General features: G+C 35.3%; 1 protein-coding gene and 1 long non-coding RNA gene across 2 annotated transcripts in view; both read right to left on the bottom strand.

The window, feature by feature from the left end:
- Window positions 1-7,228: 7,228 nt before the first annotated feature.
- Window positions 7,229-23,170, bottom strand: part of LOC102808574 (uncharacterized) — a 33,576-nt gene continuing 17,634 nt past the window's right edge. The window contains exons 11-18 of the mRNA XM_085502252.1: window positions 18,711-18,944; window positions 18,466-18,603; window positions 17,558-17,757; window positions 17,261-17,369; window positions 12,945-13,118; window positions 10,811-11,001; window positions 10,152-10,329; window positions 7,229-9,483 (exon numbers count right to left, since the gene is read on the bottom strand). Coding sequence (XP_085358378.1) covers window positions 9,383-9,483; window positions 10,152-10,329; window positions 10,811-11,001; window positions 12,945-13,118; window positions 17,261-17,369; window positions 17,558-17,757; window positions 18,466-18,603; window positions 18,711-18,944 — 1,325 coding nt within the window. The 3' untranslated portion in view covers window positions 7,229-9,382. The remainder of the gene's footprint in view (window positions 9,484-10,151; window positions 10,330-10,810; window positions 11,002-12,944; window positions 13,119-17,260; window positions 17,370-17,557; window positions 17,758-18,465; window positions 18,604-18,710; window positions 18,945-23,170) is intronic.
- On the bottom strand, window positions 14,314-16,077 carry LOC146739339 (uncharacterized). The gene is made up of 2 exons (XR_014930156.1): window positions 15,933-16,077; window positions 14,314-14,547 (listed from the first exon to the last, which is right to left on the bottom strand). It is a non-coding gene; the product is annotated as an uncharacterized LOC146739339 (long non-coding RNA).

The raw sequence follows: 23,170 nt of genomic DNA, 5'->3' as shown, positions 1-23,170 counted from the left end.
AACATCAAAACAGTAATATAAGTGTATTTAAGTGTCTAAATAATTTGAGTTTAAGCCTAAAATAACATTCATTAAGTTTTAGCACAATGTGGATTGGCTCCATGAAAATTTAACTGCCGAACAACTAAGTTATTCAGGAACAGAAATGTAATTATTCATTGTATCAACATGAAACACGGCAACTACAGACACACTGTACCCAGGGACTTTTGTTACCCAGTAACAAGATCAAAATTGCATGGTGTAATGAGATATTTATCCCGTTCAATGGCGATCAGTTAAATGACGCAATTTGATTATGTTCACTGGACTAGATTGATGGCGTATGAACAGGTGTTATTTTGTAACATGGCACAATTTTAACGCAGGATAGCATAGATACACATGTACTTATAACGCAGTCTGTAGTTGATCATACATAGATTATATGTTAATTTTAATTATGTAATCCAAATTCACCTCTGATACGACGCAGGGGGAAGACAATAAATAGTATACACGTTAGTGTTAGTCGACGCCATGCACCCGTTCCTTCAACGTACTACACAGGGCCCAACACGGAGCCTCCGCCTCGAATATGGGTCGGTCTGTGCAAAATTATTGAAATCATTCCCAAAGTCTAATCAGTGTGCAGTTCTTACATCAGACCTTTGGGTGTGAATATTATGCACGTGATCAAATATAGATGCAACTTTCTCATTTCCAAAATGGCAACCGAACTCAGTGTGTACGAAACTTCGTTCACTCACAAAAACTGGAGCGACGAAGAGACAACAGCTTTACTGGGTATATGGAAAGACAGCGAAATCTTCAACAGAACAAAATGCATACCAGGATATGCAAGCTAAATGAGAAGTGATGTGAATTTTCGAAACAGCGCGGCTTAACAAGGGTCACCGACTGATGGCGCACCTTAGCCGGTGCTAAGGACTGGCCCTCCATGTGTGTGTGGACGCCATTGGAACTAGCCAAAATGCAAACAAGTGAGATAAGCTTAAATAATCTTAGCCCGTACTTCGTGTAGCATGAACACTACTATTATAATGAGAGTATTTCCTTTGGGCGGAGCTACGTCACAGAACGTTCTACCTTGCTAAATCGCGCAACGCTTTACCATGTATGGGCTCTGTGTAAGCTGCTATGGAACTCCGGTCGAAGGCCGGTAAAAACAGCCAAGTCGAAACAACAGCACAAACTCAACTTTGAGCTAATCCTGAACAACCAAATGTATATTGTTGCACATAGAGGGGTAATCTTGTTACACTGTTCAGGGGAGTCTCAACAACTATCCAGAAGTGAAGTTTTCTGAGAGTTTTCGGCCGCGGGGGGGGGGGGGGGGTCGCGGGGTCGCTGACACATTTGTGTTTAGAAGTGGGTATATATAAATAGAAAAAAAAATGGTTTAGAAGTGATTATGAAATACAAGAGGTGGGCTGCACCCCCCTATCCACTAAAAGTGGAACTCCCCCCAGGACATAACATAACGCAGAAATTGAATGTTGGCTGTTACATCCCCCCCCCCTCACCCGACGTACGGTATACGACGTTATCACACACATAACAGTAAAGCATTACATTTCCGGTTATACGAATCTAAATAAGCTGCACCTTCCTCCGAGTGATGTAAAAATGTATACAATCTTTCTTCCTCAGGCTCAGATGTGACTAAATGTTGTTCCGCTTCTCCGTTGAATCAACTTTAATTCAATACACTATCCTTAGTATTTGAGAAGAGTCGATGTTTCACCGAAATCAATGTTATTTGGATTCCATATTGAGATAAATGTAACGCAATTAACCAGAGTCTTGGGGAAATCTAAATTGTGTTGATACGGTACCGAGTTAGCATATCACGGCGTCAAAGCAAAACACACCTTGATATTTTGAAAATAATTAAACGAATGATAGAGATGAAACCATGGCTTTATTGATCCCCTATCAGTGCACCATTGTGCTCGACTATGAATAATGGGAATGTTATTACTGACTGGGTCATGTCTGGTGCAAACCTACTTGATAAAGCTAAAATAGGTACCGAGGTATGTGTATTTACACACGTCTACCCCAAAAAACTCCAAAAACATTTCCAGACAAAAATTGCCAACATTTATCTTATTTATTTATTTATTGCATGTTTTAACATAACAGTTTGAATTGGCAGTTTGCAAAAACGCCTGTGTCTTTTCTCTAAACCAGTACGCTGGGAAGCTAAACTATATATACGCCGCTGCTTTAATTTAATGACAGACTGACAGACAGACTAGCCCAACACGAGATGATATATAAGGCTAGTAGTACTGTGGTACGTTTGGCTTTGTCTGGCGCATTAATAAATGGTGAAATATCCAAGTTAGAATTGTCCGGGGAGGGTATACAAACATCAACCCAAAACACACCGAAGTACTCACCGTCAACTCACATCTGTATTGAGTTATAGGTTGTATTAGTTGCTGGAGTCCATGAACTTCGTTGGAAACTTAGTTTACACGAAGTGTCACTAAGCAGGCATTGCGTCTACTAGTTTTTCCAAGGGTCGTGCCATAGTTGTGTTTCTGCGGCAAACACTTTACTTAACTGACGTACCCCCTACTATGCTGGTGCTATGGCAACTCAAAGTTTCAATTAGTGGTGACCTAAATAGTGACAAATTTATGTACTTTGAACGTAACTATAGATTAAAAGGTACTTGTATATTGATATATGCCCGAAATAAAATATCTATGTCTAAACATGTCGTATATAATATACGAATTAATAGTATAGACCGTTTGCAGGGCAATAAGTTTGTGTTAACCAATCTAGTGCAAGTGTAATGTTAATATCGCACCAAATTAGAAGGTGAATAAGTGGTTATTATTTCAGTCTCCGTGTCTATGCAAAAAAATGTGTTTTAGGTTATTTTGATGTCACGTGGTTTTAATGTCGATTAGAACGCGATGCGACGACTATGGCGTTTTATGTGAGGTTTTTTGTTATCAGTTTTCCAAATTTAATGCGTTTTTTTAATACTTGTTTAATGTTTTTAAAATATCCTTAATATATTAATTTCTCGAAAATAAAGTAAGTAGTAATACAGTTAGATCGGCCGTAGGCATGTTATTTTTCAAAGTTTTCTTTCAAGACAGAATTACAAATCTGATAAAGCTTGCAATTTAGACTTCAGTTTTGCCCACAGAAACCCGAACCTAGATGTTTGAATACAAATCTGTTGATAGGTAGTACACAGTCCCTCTATCAGGGACTGTGGGTAGTACTTTGTCCTCTGATCTGTGTTTATTTTTCGTCCTGTGCTTAGTACTAAAGGAAGTGTGAAAACAAATCCACCCATCTTGTTTAGTAGTAATAAGTAAATATGTGTTATTGCACGAGATCCATACTATAATGCCCTCTTAAGGGCCAGGTCAACTTTCCGAAATGTGTTGGGGCGACATGAATAGCTTTATGCAACCTATGTTTCCGTATACAGAATGTCCTAAATACACTTAATTATTAAATCACAACAACCGCTATGACTGTGACGCTATCACAATGACTGTGACTTTGGGCACCCGAAAAGCCGCTCGTGCGAGAGACTTTGGGAATTGTGTTATGGTATTGCTGAGTCAGTCAGTTATTACGAGTCGTGAAAACAAATAATGCTATTGCAACCAATACGTGCCAATGGAATCAGTCGACAACTGGTCACCAAGTGTGTTGTCATATGTTCAGTGTACAACTAGTATACATACGAATTTATAACTACGACTGGAGGACAAATAAGTTCATTCAGGATTAAGTGATAGAAAATCTAGATACCGATTTAGCTGTCTAAATTAGAAGTGTCTAAATATATTTCAAATCTTGTACATTTACTTGCGAATATATGTTGTAGAATCATAAAGATACAATTTAACCAAATTAATCGTGCGTCGTGTTCTTTTTAACAAAAATATAGCTACGTTTGAAAAGTCACTCTGGTATTGTTCTTTACATTTCGTGACCAGTTTTCGTTTCTTCTTGCATTTCTTTATTTGTATTAATTCGCCAGGTTTTATTTTTACATCACATGGCTGCTGTGCTTTCCGCGAGTTGTTCTTATGTGCATTCCTGATTGTTAAATAAGGTGAACAATCGTTGATATCATTAGTATTAAAGTTTTTTTCACGTTTTCTTCATCTGTGAGAATACAATATTAATTACATCATCAATTTGTGGATATTTATATATATTCAGTATTATCGTGAGAGTCTGTGCCTATATTATGCTAAAGCCATTATACTTGGGCAACCAATTGAAATTTTGGGGATGGGGGAATTACGTGATATGTGAATTTTTCAACTCGCACAGAAATTTGAAGAAGTGCACATTCAATTGTTTGATGTTTTGCAAGGACCCCCCCCCCGTGTCGATATGTGTTCAAGTTGACATCAGGGACCATAAAAATACTAAGGGAAAATTTAAAATGACGACACGTTGGCAAATCAGGTTATTACTCTTCGCGTGTCGAACCACAATGGTTGACAACGACTTGTTAACCATCAAATGCAGAGCTCACCCAGTTTTCAGGTTTTTGATATCGATAAAGAAGCAATGTAAAGTGCAAATAATCCACGAATTATTTCCAGTTTTCCTACCGGGGTGTACTCACCTTGATTTTGAGTGGGTGTGCTCCGCAGTCAGTTGGAACCTAGGCCAAAAAGGTTGCGTGTTTCGCCAAAAAAAAATGCATAAATCTTACAATTAGGGCGGCGCATATCCGTACACCCCCCCCTGGGGGTACGTAAATGAAGTCTAGTTGCTCGTTTATTTCAGATAAAATCATTCGCATTATTACGCCTTCATTTGAGTTCAAGTGATGTCAGTGTGTACTGCTATGTGTCAAAATAAAAAGCCCCGTTGATGACATCATGTTTCTATTTATAGCACCGACCGGCAGTAAAAGCCCCGATGATTCAATGCTGACTGAACGTTACAACGTGTATGACTAATGCCGGGGACTAATGTTAATAACAACAACGACAACAACGAAACTACGGCACAAATTTGCATCATACAAACGTATAGAAATAACCGGAGAACATTTCATCACCATTAGCGAATATAAAGAGGCCATTCGTCTGTTTCAAAGCACAGATTTGTATTCAATATTTGCCGTACAGCGTTAATACGATGACAGACTTAAAGAACACCAAGGATCTAGTACGTCCAGCCAAGGGTATTGAAATGAATGTCAATGTGGAATATTATTCAAAAACTACCGAACAAGCTGTAGGAAAAGAAGACGGACAACACATTGGCGCCGGCGAACGAAGACGCAGGTGGGGTTGTCACAGGTTCCCACCGCCTTCGCTGTCAAACGCACGAGATAACGGACAAGACGGTGCCGTGAAGAACGGTGGAGGGGAACGCCACCTGTGTTATCGGCCACCACAGGCTGAGATTAGAGAGAATTACAAGGAAATTCACCCAGAGACGGGCGAAGTAAATAACGTCAGGAATAATGAAAAACATCGACAATTTGGACACCCCTACCACTGTCACCGATACGGACTGCCCTATTTTAAAAAAGTCGATGGAGAAACGACAGAGAACTCTGACCGTTCTATGCCTCACAGTTTTTATGGATACCACGACTTTAATCGCGATGGCGATCGCCGTCATTGTCATTACTGGATACATCTGTATACAGATCGTTGTGGTAGCGCTCTAAGTGTAAAACCGTCGTGGCCGACAGATACGGAAATGATGGTTGGAGGTTGGGATTAAGTTTCTCGTGTGTTGAGTTTTATTCGACAATGGTGATTGTGCCCATAAGAGAAAGAGAAGACATACATCATAACCAGACATTCAATTTTAAAATAACGTTTCAAATGAACAATGACTGTACCTGTCATCATTACCATGACGAATTGCAACATTATCACGTCACTATGTAAATGACGACTAAACGTACGAACATAATTGTTGTTACAGTAGAGGAAATGTGATAGGTTCTGTTAAAGAATATACCGTAATCTGAACACGATGGGTTCGAGTAGAAATATTAATAACAGCTTGTTATTTAAAAAATAACATAACTATCGTACGTTAAAGCGGAAGGGTCGTCACCTGCGCACGCGCGGGAATCGAGTCCCAAGCGACAATAACACACGCTAAACCGCAAAGGCTCATGGGTAGACGCTTGTTTGTAAACAATTACACACAATAACTATCCGGCGCATGCGCAGGTGACGACTCCCCAGCTTTAACATCATTGTAAGTAAAGTAAAGTATTATATGTAGATAAGTTAAGTAATAAAGATGTAACTATTAAAATTTTGCAAAAGTCATAAATGAATGTCACTATACTGTATTTATTTACCCATTGATGCTTATCCATATGTGCTTGTTCAGTTCCTTCATGCGTTTATTTATGGCTATCATAGATGTTATATATACTATCCCAGGTCCCTTGAAACACGAATTAGTCTCAATTGAACGAAGTATGAAACATAATGGGTTTAATTGTCCATTATTTCGGGATTTCGATGAAATTTAGCCAACTGGCAGCCATTTCCGTCAATAAAAATAAAATAAAAAAAATCGAATATGTCATCATCATGAGAAACATGTTTCTCAAGCAATCCTATGCAGATTTCATTCAAGCTTGGCATGAACATCACTCATGGTGCTTAGTTCTGCCATATGATTAAAAATAAGTGAATGACAGCAATTATTTCTTCAAGTCCCCTTTTCTTAGAAATAATTTTTACAAATTTGGTACAAGACAAGACTAGGGTGAATCTCAGACTAGTATTACTAGTCTGAGGTTGAATGTTGTTTTTTTTATCATTTTTTGGTCATGCACTCTGCTGATTTTATTCAAACTTAGTATGAATATGGTTTATTTCTGGATTATACAATTTTCTAACATATGGGAATAATACAATTCGTAGATGTCACTTTGACTAGACAAAACCTGGATTAGGTGCCATTTGAACCAACACTTTATTTTCAAGATGCTGAACCAGGAATGACTGTAGAGCTCAGTTTTAAAGCTTTTAATCAATATTGCCCAATTTTATAGAAATATTATTTTGCTGTAACATACATAATCTTGATTAAATAATATGCTGATTGTATCTCATACAACTAACCACGGCAACCACCCTGATGTCATCTTGCATAGTTGTTGTAACTAATTTTGTATGTTTAGTTAGTGTAAAACTGTTTTCATCCATTTCTCAAAGAAATTCAAGCAATCAATCAATTTCATTGCAGAATAGTTTTAATACACCAGGCATTGTAAATACAATATTTCTTGAATATTAAAATGTATTTTTTTTTAATACGAAAATTAAGAAAACAAAAATATTAAAAAATAAAATCAGTTAAAAACAGTTTTGAGTGCAAGCAAACTAAAATACACGTGCAACTAATTAAAATTTCCAATTATGAAATGTCTCACATTTACTTTATCATATGACCTTTGATCTTTGCACAGCAGCCAATCACAGCTGACTACACAAGATGTTTGATTGAATGAAATCATTTAGGATAGAAGGCATGTCAAAATATTCACAAGAAATGTTCTCTTGTTCATGTTTCACCTAAATGGCCAATATAGCAGTGTCTAAATTGTTGGCATGCAGCTCCTCATGATCTGTGCATTTAAAAAAAATACGTTTTGATCAAGACTTTGTAACACATTATAAACATCACTCTGCATATAGCCATATGACATTTACATGTGTGTGTTTACAACCATATATTCCCTCTAACTCAATTGCAAGTGTAAACAGCACTGAGGAGTGGCTGTACCTGGTGTGTTGCCAATCTATCTGAAAGATGCAATATGGATGAAAACATATTTCTTTAATATTGTTGTTCGATGCTCTATAATGTAGACAAATTAGATTACGATTCATCATAAACCAAAAATGTTTAGTTTGCAACTAACTAAAACAAATGTGTAGCGACTGTTATTGTACATGTACCTACCAAAACAACCAGTGCATATGGGTATTAGAGAATCTAAATTTTTCATTGAATGAATACTAAAATATGTGTTTTTTAATATGATAAATCATAGTCCAAAGTATCTGTCAGTATCCAGTATCAAATAATGATACTAAAAATTACACTCACCCATATTACACCTTTAATTTTTTGACTTGGAAATGCTATTATATCAACGTAAAGGGAATGAAAGACATTTCAATTATATAAGCTTCAAATGTAGACCATCTTGTACATTATTTAAAGAAAAAATATGTTAACAAGCCTTATAATGCAGACAGAGCTTGATATATTTTACATATACTTTATTAATCTGAAAACCTAAAAGGAAATGTTAACTCTTTCTTTACGGTATTAATAAAGCATTATTCTATTCTATTCTATTCTGTAGAGGTATGAACATTAAGTTTGTACCAAGGTCACATCACATGCCAAATAACAATTATGTCTGAATCAAGTAAACTGGCCCCAGTTCACAAACAGTTTAATGGGCTCAGAGCAATGTTTTTCCTCATTTTTTTTTCAAACTATTGAAATAAGCCAAACTGACTTTTTTGGTACCAAACAAATAAACATGGTGTAAATCGTTATAATGTTTTTACTTGTTTGGTAACAAATTATTTTGGTTCAGTATTGATAGAAAAAAAAAAACTGTCAAAAAGAAACAGCTCATGCCTCTTAAAAAAATGATTTTAGTTTGTTATTTCCAAGACTTATTTTCAATGGCTTTTTTATTACTTAATCCTAAAATGTTGTATGGACGGTCTGAGAAAAAAACAAAACATGTCAAAATAATTATAATTACAAGTTGATGGAGCCCAATATACACACTTCTATACCTCTCCAAAAAATCATTTGGTCATGATCATAATATTATGGTAATGACCACCATCCCTTGAGCAGGTAACAAATCGTGCTATTGCCCTCACAAACAGAAGTTATTATTTAAATAAAATCAGATGTACATCCATGTATTTGGGACAAGTACAAGTAGTATAAGTTCACATGTGGGTGGATTTAAGCAGCAATGACACACCTGGGCTTTTGAGATAATTGTGATAACATACAGAACAATTGGCTTTTGACTCTGGCATGATAGTGACAAAAATGTTTGGCAGGACAATTGATGGAAATAGTTCAAAACTAAAAAGCAAATTTACAAGATGGGTTATTATTAGTTATCTAATACCATTTATATAATAAGATGTTCTGTACAATCTACATGTGTGAGTTTGGAAGACACTTAATCTTAGCAATGAAACAACTTACTAGAAGTTCTTCTTGAATAAAAATACCTACAGTATATTACATTGCAAATTCATTTTTGTTAAAAACATTAGCATAAAATCTGTGTAAATAGTTCTGAGTAATTAGTAAAATTAGTACATGTAGTTTTAATACACGTTTACAGGAATGTATGCGACGCTAACCAATCCTTTTCCCAGTTCCTACGCTTGGCCAATAACTCTTCTCTCAAATTGTGCTCTGCACTTCTTTTATTTATACCTGCAATGTATGAAGGATAATAAAAAAAAAATTGCTTCAGGATTCAAGACGCCTGCTACTCCAATGTGAACATTAGAAACTCAAGACCCCAGGTATAAATTAGCCTGCAAAGCTGAACTCAATTGTAAACTGACCTATACCGAACTCCATTGTCTTGCCCCTTCCTCATAGTTACTTGATTAGATAAGATAGAGTATAGTCCAAAGGTAACTAACATTTATCAGCTCATCAGCTGCTGGTCTAACACTATAAAATACAGTGTCTATTGCCCTTGCCTAAAGCTAGCTTCAAACTATCATATATCTAAGGATGCAGAGTAAACTGTCAGGATTTAGCCATAATCTTGACCTTGACAAAAGGTATAGACTGAATGAATTGCGGGTGAGGGGGGGTGGGGTGGTGGGGGTGTACACATTAATTATGCTGAAGAGAACTTGTATACTGTAAAATACTTTATTTTCGCTATTTTCCCTGAAGGGATGATTCCATGAAAATAAAATCCTGCGAATATACTTTTTTTTCTATACTTCACATTAAACTCATCAAAAACAGTGGAAATCAATTCCATACAAAATGCCCAAAATTCCATTTTCAGCGAAAATTAATTCCAGTGATAATAAAGTATTCCACAGTCATATAAATTGGTGATCATTTCAAAATGGTCTCACCTGTTGGCATGAGTTCCACAGTAAATGGAGGAACAGATTCTCTAGTATGATCAGTGCAGGTAGATTTAGTCCATTCCAGCAGCATGTCTTCTAGGTCACTGATTACAGGTTCTACAGACTTTTCATTTTCCACATAAAACTCTATACGAGTGACATCTTTGTTGTAGATCATAGCCATCTAAGAGTGGAAAAGACGGACAACTCAATATTGCGGTAAAAGTAACAAATCAGCTGGTTATATTCGGTGAGCAAATCAGCCACTTTTACTAAACGGGTGATATTCATGAAAAAAGTTACTGCGAACCAGCTGTCCTTTTATGTACCCACTTCTCCATACTCACTCCAAACCCACTTTCACTGTGACAAATTATTTTGGCTTATAATGCTTTTAAAAATTACTAACCAAAAGGCTATATTCGACAGAATTAGGGGGGGGGGGGGTCCATAGACTTCATTTGTCATGAGAATATATATTTAAATCCCCATTTCTAATTAGGAAAAATAATAACTTTAATAACACATAATTGCCCACTTTTTATTGAACATAATTTCTTTTGGTCAAGTAAACACCTCTTACATAGCAACGAGTAGCCAATCAAATACTGGATTACATTCCCATTGAGAATGACCAACCAATCACTGATATAGAGTAACCTCACCTGCAGAGGACCCCTAAGAGTAGTGAGTTCAGTTTCATCTTTGACATATACCCTGACTAAACCAGTAGCAGTTAAACCGTACAACTTATACAGCAGGTCATACACCGGCAGGGGGTTATTTGCCACGGAGTAAAGCGGTTCTTTTACACTTCTGTCTTCTTTTGGTCTGTACAACTGTTCAACGGATGGAGCTGCATGGAGGAGAAAATAATGTATTTTTGTCTTATTAAATTATTTTTTTGTTTGATAATATAGCAAAACAGGGAAATTGGTCAAAAATATTATTTTCAGATGTTATTCTTTATTGAGAATCCGTCTGTGCTTATTTTAAGGTAGATTGTTGGTATTCAACCTAACAAGCAGCCTCTCGGCTGACATAGCTCTGCTGTTAGCAATGCACGTTTCAAATAAAGAACTGAAGATACCATAAGAAAATGAACACATCTGAGAGAGGTCTATCTGAGGTACATACATGTATAACATCAAAGCAATCAGACTTATGGTTTTTAACAAGAACTCGAAAATATCACTTTTTATCAAAAATGACAAAAACATTCATCAAAATTAGAGAATTGAAGATATCATCACGAAATGAACAAATCCGAGATAGGTTTGCCCAAGGTACATATACACCAAGTATCAAAGCAACAGGATTTGTAGTTTTGAAGAAGAAGTCAAAAAAGTAAAAAGTTGACATGGATGACGACAAACAATCACTCATATGTAAAGCTTTGCTCGACAAAGTCAACAGCAGAGCTAATAAATAAGGGCAACATAAGTGTCACATAATTATTGATTGTCATCACTTTGTTGGGGTTTTTATCCCAGTATGAAATATTTGTTTGGAGGAAAACTGCGTAAACGAAGCAAAAATGAACTTTTTTGGAACAATTTCAATAGGAAGCCATGTTAAAACATTATTACCATACTTCCCCGAGTATAAGCCCAGGGCCCTGAACATGTAAAATCGGGAAAAATTAGAGGGTGGGCTTATACTCGAGGACGACCTCAGAAAAGAAAATTTGTTGGTGGGTTTGAAATTGTAACCATCTTCCCAACCTCAAAAAATTATCTAAATTACATTTTTCGTTCACAGTGCCGGAAAAAAATGTGAAACGAGTCGTCATTGATTTCAACGACACTTTTTACAATGAAGAAACAAACAAATTTTATTACAATACGGTTTACATACCATCTGAATTTATGGTGCAACAATGGGTAGGGTCTGTGGGAAAACGGTTGAAGGCAAGATCTTTATCATTATCTTCGTTGTGGAATGTTTTCGATCGTAAACAAACTCTCGATACAAAGCTATTTTCGCCATGGTGTTTTTCATCATGATTTGACCTGAACAACTTCCTTTGACCTAACAGGCACGTCTTTCGTTAACCAATGAAAATGATGTGTCATACAGACGAAGTTTTCCAATTATTGACTAAGTAATTTTTTCAACGCAATGCGGAAGTGAATTACCATGATATTAAAATGCGATCTGTTAACACTGATTTCGACAAAAAAAACAAGATTTTTTTCCTAAAAGATGTTGATTCGCAATTTTCGAAAGGTAAACTGAGGGTGGGAGAAGTATTTAAACCTTTCACGGCCACCAACAAGTCATGTCAAAGAATAGTTTGCTCGTTCACACCTAAGTCACGATAGACTCAATGGACATGATTGTTCGGGAAAGTAAAACGATGTTCAATGACCAGGTTTCACGACTTGACGATCACATTTTTGCCGTTTGGAAAACTAGTACTCAAAAGAAATATGGATTATTTCAGTATTGCAACATCGGGGTTCATCCCGAGTAAATAACAGAATCAAAATGTCCACACGTAACCAAACAAAATTTTGAGAGATGATTGGTGTACCATAGAAACCAATGGTAAATAAGCTCCATTTCCATAGTTTGACCTGTGTTTTGTGTGAAAAGTAGTTTGATGACCATATATTTTTATCTGGGTTTTGTGGAAATTTAATGATTAGTTAATGATTTGGAGAATATGGGAATTTTCTCTAGTTCCTATTTTAAGTCCAGGCTTCCAACAATGAAGTCGCTCCTGGCGTATGCAAATCAGCTCATTAGCATGCACGAGCACACACAAACAAAACAACATTATGCTACTATACTCACCAACAAGTGAAAATAGTGGGGATTTATCGATGCAATGACCTCTGCATGCGGCTGGTTTCAGATTGGTGTTGGTTCTCACATAGAAAGCAACCTCGTCATGCTGCTCGTAAAAATCGAAAGGAACCCAGTGGAGGAAATTGTCACAATTCTCAATTTTATCCCACCAGATATCACCTAAGTACAGTACAAATCATAACTTGATTTACCAATATATAATAATAATAATAATAATAATAATAATAATTTATTTAAATTTCATAGTGAGTAAGCAGCATCACTATGAAATAAAAATTACGCTTAAGAATTAGTGTTAGAATGGATAATGAAATAAACCCACAAAAATCGGACTTGGTTGAGATTTTAAATTGAATAATAAGATTTCTAGGTTTTAAAATTATCGGATAAAATTTATCTGTTATTGTAGCAATTTTCAAGAAAAATACGACAATGACATGAAGAAAGACATTATTTTTCCCTCACATATAAACAAAATCAATGATACAAGCACACTAAATTGATGAAAAACCTTCATTAACTCCAGACATAACTATCACACTTGTTTGACAAAGCACTTAAGGTATACAGCTTAAAAAATGTTTTTTAGTTTAGTCAAGCTACTTTCTTGCAAAATTATACAAATGCCAAGCTTCGTTCACCATATGCTAGACTAGGAGGAAATTAATTATTACATCTCTTTGGGGAAAATAAAAATTGTGAAATGAGTTGTGTTGTCACTGATTTTCACAACACTTTTAGAATGAAAAAACAGGAATGTTTACAAAAAATAAGTACACTTACATTACATTAAAAATGTAAAAATCATTAGGGTCTGTTGAAAAACAGTTATTAAGTCAAAATCTAAATCATTATCTTCATCGTCATATGTTTTTGATTGTACTCAACATCTTGATGCAAAGTAATTTCTGAAATAATGCATTTCTTCATGATTTGACCTGCAATAATGTACTCAGAGTACAGGTCAAGTCTGAGAATTTCCTAAAATTGATGATGGCAATGTTTAAATAGGTACTACATCTGTTTACACTGATTTATATAAAACAAGTCATGAATGACACTGCCTTCGCTAGTTGTCATTCTAAAGTTGCATGGACATAAATTGGCAAACATGATTTCTATGGCATTTTCAAGTTTATAGCACTCTCCATCCAGGTCAGCATTATTCTCAGCAAGGAAACCAGATAGCACCAAACCAGTACAACAGGTAAAATGACAAGGAAGTATACAAATCAGATCTGCAAATATGTAGAGTCAGTGTTTGTGTCTGTTTGGATAAACTAGTTTGTGGCCCTGGATTAGTTTCAATATCTCTAATAAGGACAAGATTACTTCTCATACAAAAATCCAGAAGAATATTATCAAGTTTTTATTATCATACATTAATATTAACAAATCGTGTGAAATTTTATGTGCAGAGAAAACACATATTTATGCTTTGGTTGACAGAACTTCTCAAAGTAAAAAAAAAGAGGACCTGCGAAACTTTATACAATTGTCAGACACGCAGTGAATAGCACCGGTATGTTTTTGTAATACATGTAGTTCCAGTGCCTTTGCTTTCTGAGAAAAAAATCTGGCTCTGCACCTGAAAAAAAAAACATTTAGTCCAAAGTAAGCAGAGGTTGTAGCATATGTGCTCCCATTGGCTGTAAGATTTAATTAAAAAAGATATTTGAGTCTTTTTAGTATGAAAAAATATTACTTAATAAATTTATACCAGCCAGAAAGAAATTGCAGTTCACACTGTACTATTTTAAACATGTTCTACCAAAGTCTGGGATGAACTAATTCAATAGTTTCCACTCTACAAAGTTGTCAAATTAATATTCACAGGATTCTGCAAAAATAAAATATTAAGAATGTGCAAAAAGCCAGAGTACTTGTGCCGAAAATTTCACTTGAGCTGAACCAAATGGATGCCAAGCTATCAAAAGTAATAAAAAAAAACTATTGAGAAAAATACAAAAAAATATATTTAATATAAAAGCAGATAGAAGTGCATAAAAAACTAATCAGCAGAGGTAGTGATCATGTAACCTAAGTGTATGTCAAATTTCCTTTGAACTGGATTGCATTGTCTCAGATTGGCTAATTTGCATATTAATTTGCATACTAATTAACATATTGTAGTTGTATTAAAATATTATATAAAATAATATCCGAAGTTTTGAAAAAAAAAAATTTTAATATTAAGTCAACATCATTAAAATTGAGGATTACGTGAATTTGACCCCCTCCCTAATATTATTTCACATATCCCTTAAAAACATGGCCGCCGTTAAATCCATCTCAATCGAGGTCAGTAATTTATTTTCCTGCTCATAATGGAGATAAATTATGGTAGCTAAACATTGAAATTGCCACCCTGACTTCTGTACCGAAATAAATAGCTGATTGGGAAAATGTGTCTCTGTTGACAGAGGTTCGATTTACCGATAAACTTCCAACACCGCATGGAGCATGGAAGTCCCGGTCACGAATGCAATAACGCACTCGGATATCATATTTACTTCAAAGGTAATTTAAAAGTGATGATAGATTCATTGATATTGAATTAAAGTACTTTTCAATTTCATCATTGCTTTCAAGCAGTCACGGTTGGCCGAACTTGACTTGTGTTTTCTCGATAACTCTAGTCTAATGTGTCGTCACGAAACAAAGTTTCAATCTGCTACAGTTGCCAATGAACAACGGAAATAGCAATCGTACATAACAGAATCACGATCAGCGTGTTCTAAACTTTTACGTTTTTATTATTCCAGTATTTTATATGCCAAACGTTATTCCCAAGCCTCCTAAATGACGAGATAGACTTTCGATTTACACGTTTCATAACCAGTTCTTGAACTAATAGCAGGACTATTTTTCTGGCAAAATGTGACACTGTGCGATCGCTAGTTTCTCACTAAAGTCAGGACACAAAAGGATAAATCAAAGTTCATAATAAATACCATTGGCACAGTTTCTTACCTTTGAGATAGAATTTAATCTATGTAAGCCTTGTGCAAAGAAAGATACAGTCCGGAATAAAATATCCTCAGACGAAATCGCCGACGATTTCCTCAGCGGTTGGACTGGCGCATGCGCAATACGGTATGCCAGTTCTCTTGCGAGATGTCGTTAAAACTCGGACTTTTCCGGCAAATTTCGGCATTTGTACTAGTAAAATGTTGAAAATCACAGAAAAACACAATGAAACTTTGGCGAATCAAAAAAATACTTGGCGTGCATATGTATGGCATTGAGATATACATTTGCACCAATTTGGAAAAAAATTGGACAGAGCATATCAAAGTTATAGGAGGCAAAAGACGGACGAACGGACGGACGGACAGACGGACGGACGGACAGAACCCAATCTATAAGCCTTCGGCAGACTTCGTCTGCGAAGGCTAAAAACAAGCAGTCTGTCGGCTGAGATAGCTCCGCTGTTAGCAATGCACATTACAATTAAAGAACTGAAGATATCATTAGAAAATGAACAATATGTATAGTATCAAAACAATCATACTTCAAAGAAGTCAAAATTATCACTTTTTACCAAAAATGACAAAAATATTCACCAAAATTAGAGAATTGAAGATATCATTCCAAAATGAACAAATCTGAGAGAGGTCTACTCAAGGTACATATACACCAAGTATCAAAGCATTCAGGCTTATAGTTTTCAAGAAGAAGTCGAAAAATTATAACATTGACACATACGACGACGGCAGACAATCACTCATATGATAAGCTCCGCTCGACAAAGTCGACAACAGAGCTAAAAATAGTGAGATTTTATTGCAAAACTCTGTTTTGCAATTTTTAATGGTAAACTATGGGAGAAGTATTTATCCTCTTTCCAGGTTGTCAACAGGTCACCTATACATCAGCAGAGTTAACCTGTTCACATTCCATTAAAGACATTCACAATGGACACTGTAGTAATTAAGATAAATGATGTCCAATGACCAGACTTTATGACTTGAGGTTCAAAACTTAAGGGCGTTTTTCGAAAGGGATGACCGCTAAGTTGAACTTGACCCCAAAAATGGAAACCTTCAAAAACTCAAAAGCACGGGTGCTAAAAGTTGGTCAAGTACAGTAAGAAAATAGATCCAATATTGTTTGGAGATTGAGTTTCAGAGTACACAAACTGATCACAGATAGAATGACTAAAATGTCATATTAACACATATACATATATGTATAGAACATTATCAGATAAAAATAGTGCTATAAACTATGAATGCATACTAATCTATGCTCTCCCCTCTAGATAGACAGTAGCAAATATGCTGCAATTAACATTTTACCTTGTTGACAAGTACCACAAGCTCCAAAACAATTATCCAGGGCTTCTTTAACCTCATCCTTGTCATGATACAGATGTTTCCGAGTGACCTGCTCCCAGATGATCTTAACCTGTAAATGATGTGTCAGTTATTATAACGAGGAAATCACAGAACACCGACAGAAGCTGGCATTTACATCTGGGCACTTAGATGTGAAAAATCAGGGGATAATGCATGCTGGGTCTGTTTTTAAGGTAACTATGGTACACATGTTGTTAATAGCAGATTTATTTTTGTGAAAAAAATATGACAATATACCTGCTTATCTCTGTGTTTCTTGGTAATAGAACAAAATGGAGTGTCAGATCTTGGCTGGCAGGAATCAGGATCCACACCTGCAGCTCGACGTCGCCGGACTGGCTCGGGATGGACATGCTCGTAATCTGGTGATTGTCTCTGGGGTTGTACAGAGAATAGGCAGGCACGCGCCGGGTTGTCAGGATCAATAACACGGCCCTCTGTGATAATGAAAATGTTTGTGAGAAAAAATTGTGGAATTGAAAGTGTATAATTATAATCGTATACCCATATGGAAACAAGCAGCCAGTCGGCTGAGATAGCTCCGCTGTTAGCAATGCACATTTCAATTAAAGAACAGAAGATATCATTAGAAAATGAACAATATGTATAGTATCAAAGCAATGGGACTTGCTGTTTTAACAAGAATTCAAAAATATCACTTTTCACCAAAAATGACAAAAATAATCATCAAAATTAGAGAATTAGATATCATTACGAAATGAACAAATCTGAGAGAGGTCCACATATAGTATCTATATATGTAATATCAATGTAATTGGACTTGCGGTTTTTTACAAGAAGTTGAAAATATCACTTTTTACCAAAAATGACAAAAATATTCACCAAAAATAGAGAATTTGAAATTTTGACATGAAATGAACAAATCTGAGAAAGAACCATCCAAGGTACTTGCATATCAAATTTGAAAACATTCTGACCTGCGGTTTCGAAGAAGAAGTTGAAATTGTAAAGTTGACGCCGTCGACGACGACGGCTACGACAGACAATCAGTAATATTAACAGCTCCGCTGTGTCGACTTTGTGGATGTTGACTGAAGTAACACATAATCCAAATATTAGCAATTTGTGTTATAATAATTATAATAAATATACTAGACAAATATCCTATGGCAAATTTCACTCACCGACTGATTTTTGCAGCCACAATTCCATTTTGTTTCTGAATTCTTCCTCTGTTTCTCCGTTCGGCAAAACTTGATCAGACTCCACCCACGCATCAAAATTGTCACGCATGTCAATGTATACGCTATCTTGGTACAGACCTATTAGAAACAAATTATTAAGTGTAGGTCACAAAAGGTCAAACTTTTTTGGGGGATCACAGATTTATTAACGAAACATAGAGTAATGAAGATGGCATGCGACTTACCTGCTCCAATACTGTAACCTTTTACTGTGAAATGAGATCCACACTTATGAATAGCTCTTTTGATCAATTTATATGGAGTGTATACACTGGCATCTAAACCGCTGGATTGATTGTAACGAATCTGCATAGCTCGGCCGGTCACATGATGGTTGTAGCGTGGATCAGTGTCGGGAATCACTACCTGGTCATCATTGGTCAGGTAAGCACGGTCGATGATTATGTTTATAAACGGATCTATAGATAATAACAAACACGTCAAATTTGGTAGATTTACTTGGAAACTATGCATTTTAATTGAGTTTCCTTTTTAAAAGAGAAATTTCAAACTGAGAAACCATTGACACCTAGATCCAAACAAATTTGAGAACACATGTTGTCAGCAGAGTTCATGATATACATAATTAATCAACTTTGATCGATACTGACAGATTGTAATATTGATTTTAGTTAAAAGCAGATCAATATTTCCTATGGTGAGAGACGTACATCCAAACAATTTAGGGAGACTGATAAAAAGACAACAACAATGCAAACTTTGTTACCAGGTACAAAATCACAAATACTACATATTAGTATGTGCTGGAATAAATTCAGCTTGAAACTTATAATTATAATGAAAAAGCACAATCATATCGGGCAAAACAATTAGTTATTTTTCACCGATAACAGAGTTTGTTGCATCAGACTCATGATCGGTAGACCCAAGTTCAAATCCTACCTTGGGTTGAACATTCAAAAGAGTTGATCCTTACCCTGGGCGAGTCTGCCACAGACTCAATGGGAAGGCTAAATCCATTGCCCGAGTTTTATTCAGTAAGGGATGCGATTTTGGTTAGGTTAAGGTTCTTATAGATGATTGTTTTTGTTTTATGATAGAAAGATGTACATAAAAAAATTCAGGATAGACAACAATGACATTCAATGTCCAGAACTGTCACCTGGTACATAAATTGACTAACATAGTGGAGTGACCCCATTTTTTTTTATTCTTTATTGTGATTAGACATGAATTGAAAGTGCCAAGTTAGCAGACAGCAAAATCCGTGGAATAAAAGTGCGAAGTCCAAATTGTGTGCGACGACATCGACGAAGATGTCAATAAACTAATTTTTACTGTGTAAATTTGTAAAATATTATTGATCTTGTATGACAGTTGATCCATAATTTGTCAAAACCGGAAATAATTTTACGCAGTTTAACCCCAGACATTATAGTTCACTTTGAGTTCACGCGTATTGAGCGTGTTTGTCGGTGGAGAAATAATTTCTCACTGTCAATTTTTATTATTTCTGGTTTATTTGTCACATTATAAGCAATAAATTATTTTTGTTATACTTTTAATGTCGCATATTGTTCGTTTATTTCTGTAGCATGTTTTCATTTGCCATTCTATTCCCTGCCGCAGTTCGATCTGCGCATTGTAAATTTTTTTTTTTTTTTTTGGAGGGGATGTCTTGGCATACGCCCACCTCTATTTTTTCTCAATTTTCCATGTTCAGGACCCTGCGCTCATACCCGGATAAATATGGTAAATAACCTGGAAACCAAGTCCGTAAAAAGCAGTGTCACTGGATTTGGAATATACAGAATATGAAAACACATAAAAAATGTTGTTCAGAACAATCTGAAAACATACAAGCAGCCTCTCAACTGAGATAGCTCTGCTGTTAGCAATGTACATTTCAATTAAAGAACTGAAGATATCATTAGAAAATAAGCAAATCTGAGATACCTATATGTATAGTATCATAGCTGTTTTTAACAAGAAATCAAAATATCACTTTTTACCAAAAATTACAAAAATATTCATCAAAATTAGAAAATTGAAGATATCACAAAATGAATGAGGTACATTGTATCTATATGTATAGTATCAAAACAATAAGAATTGTAGTTTTAAAGAAGAAGTCGATTAAGTAACAAGCAACCTGTTGGCTAAGATAGCTCCGCTGTTAGCAATGCACATTTCAATTAAAGAACAGAAGATATCATTAGAAAATGTACAATATGTATAGTATCAATGCAATGGGACTTGCCGTTTTCAACAAGAATTCAAAAATATCACTTTAAAAAGACAAAAATAATCATTAAAATTAAATAATTGAAGATATCACCATGAAATTAACAAATCTGAAAGAGTTCCACATGTAGTACATATATACGTAATATAAAAGCAATCGGACTTGCGGTTTTTAACAAGAAGTCGAAAATATCACTTTTTACCAAAAATGACAAAAATATTCATCAAAATCAAAGAAAGCTTAGAAAAAAAGGCACAGATCTAGAAGCAGTACCTACACACGAATTGGTGACGTCATAAAATACATGACCTTCAATCGGGGTCGTTTCCTCGGTATATACGAATTGGTATATACAAATTACAATAAAGATACTTAAGACATTACACATAAGGTAAAACAAATCACGTGACAATATAATGATAATAACGGTAATAAATCCTACTAGCTTAACAGTTGAAGAGAACATCAGTCGGGTGACGCCGAGGGTCACGAACTGTGTTGCAAAATGGCCGTGTGGTTGAAACTGGGTCATGGCGTGACGCGTGAGGAAGACATCATTAAACACTCAAAATCACAATAAAACGGGGAAGTGGTTGCATATTACGGCGTAGCTAACATGGGAAATAAAAAAACGCCCAATACAAACGACATTGGTTCGAATCACACTAGATACACACTCACCAGAACCGAAGCAATCAGAAACCAGCAATCGTTTTGGCTTTTCCGTTCAACTCATCGGAACACTGGAGTAGTTAGAAAAATGAACACCACTTAACGACCAACGTCGTGGCGTGGTACACAAGCGTGCCATCAAAATAAAACAAAATTAGCTTGAAAAGACAGTGGGTTCGAGTCCCGCTCAGAGCTACCGTAAAAACGTAAATCAAATAAACTGAAATCTCTCAAACCGTAAACAAGTAAACAAAGAACGTCGCAAAAAAATAATAAACCTCACAAAACTCCACCATACAAAACTGAATGAATAAATAATAAAATAACTAACGTCTTAAACTGGACGACGCGCAATTTGTTCAACAGTTTCCAGATTGTGACAAGAGATAAACAAGACCCAAGTCAAGGTAAGTTTTGTTAAAGTGTCGATGGCGTTCCCTATATTACGAAAACAATTCAGGCAACAGACGAATATCTTCTGTGGTGTTGTTGAATTTATACCGTGTCTGCGGAATTGTTGATTGAGGGTTCGAAGCCAGCAGTTAACATTTTGTTAGAAAGTTTCACAATTAAATCAAATATCCAATGATACCAGTATATTTATTTCATTATTTTAACAACTTGCAATGGTGGAAGTTGGTCAAACACGAGTTCTTACACCTAAATAAGTATCAAATATTTGTCGACACATTTATTCTCTCAACCTTGTAGAGGTGGAAATTAATTAAACAACAGGTATTTACTCACAAATATAATGGTCAATATTTGTCCATACATTCATTCTGTCAGTTTAAGAACTTGTAATTGTTGGAATTAATCAAATGAGAGTTGTCTACACCAAAATAAGTTTCAAATACTTGTCCATACATTTATTCTCTCAATTTAACAACTTGTAATGGTGTAAAATAATTAAACGAGAGTTGTCTACACCAAAATAAGTCTAAAATATTTGTCCGCACATTTATTCTCTCAATTTAACAACTTGTAATGGTGTAAAATAATTAAACGAGAGCTGTCTACACCAAAATAAGTCTAAAATATTTGTCTGCACATTTATTCTCTCAATTTAACAACTTGTAATGGTGTAAAATAATTAAACGAGAGCTGTCTACACCAAAATAAGTCTAAAATATTTGTCCGCACATTTATTCTCTCAATTTAACAACTTGTAATGGTGTAAAATAATTAAACGAGAGCTGTCTACACCAAAATAAGTCTAAAATATTTGTCCGCACATTTATTCTCTCAATTTAACAACTTGTAATGGTGTAAAATAATTAAACGAGAGCTGTCTACACCAAAATAAGTCTAAAATATTTGTCTGCACATTTATTCTCTCAATTTAACAACTTGTAATGGTGTAAAATAATTAAACGAGAGTTGTCTACACCAAAATAAGTCTAAAATATTTGTCCGCACATTTATTCTCTCAATTTAACAACTTGTAATGGTGTAAAATAATTAAACGAGAGCTGTCTACACCAAAATAAGTCTAAAATATTTGTCCGCACATTTATTCTCTCAATTTAACAACTTGTAATTGTGGGAATTAATCAAACGAGAGCTGTCTACACCAAAATAAGTCTAAAATATTTGTCCGCACACTTATTCTCTCAATTTAACAACTTGTAATGGTGTAAAATAATTAAACGAGAGCTGTCTACACCAAAATAAGTCTAAAATATTTGTCCATACATTTATTCTCTCAATTTAACAACTTGGAATGGTGTAAAATAATTAAACGAGAGCTGTCTACACCAAAATAAG

This window comes from Saccoglossus kowalevskii, chromosome 8, assembly GCF_978046115.1.
Source record: "Saccoglossus kowalevskii chromosome 8, keSacKowa6.1, whole genome shotgun sequence".
Classification (NCBI taxonomy): domain Eukaryota; kingdom Metazoa; phylum Hemichordata; class Enteropneusta; family Harrimaniidae; genus Saccoglossus; species Saccoglossus kowalevskii.
This window is presented reverse-complemented; position numbering and strand designations above follow the sequence as displayed.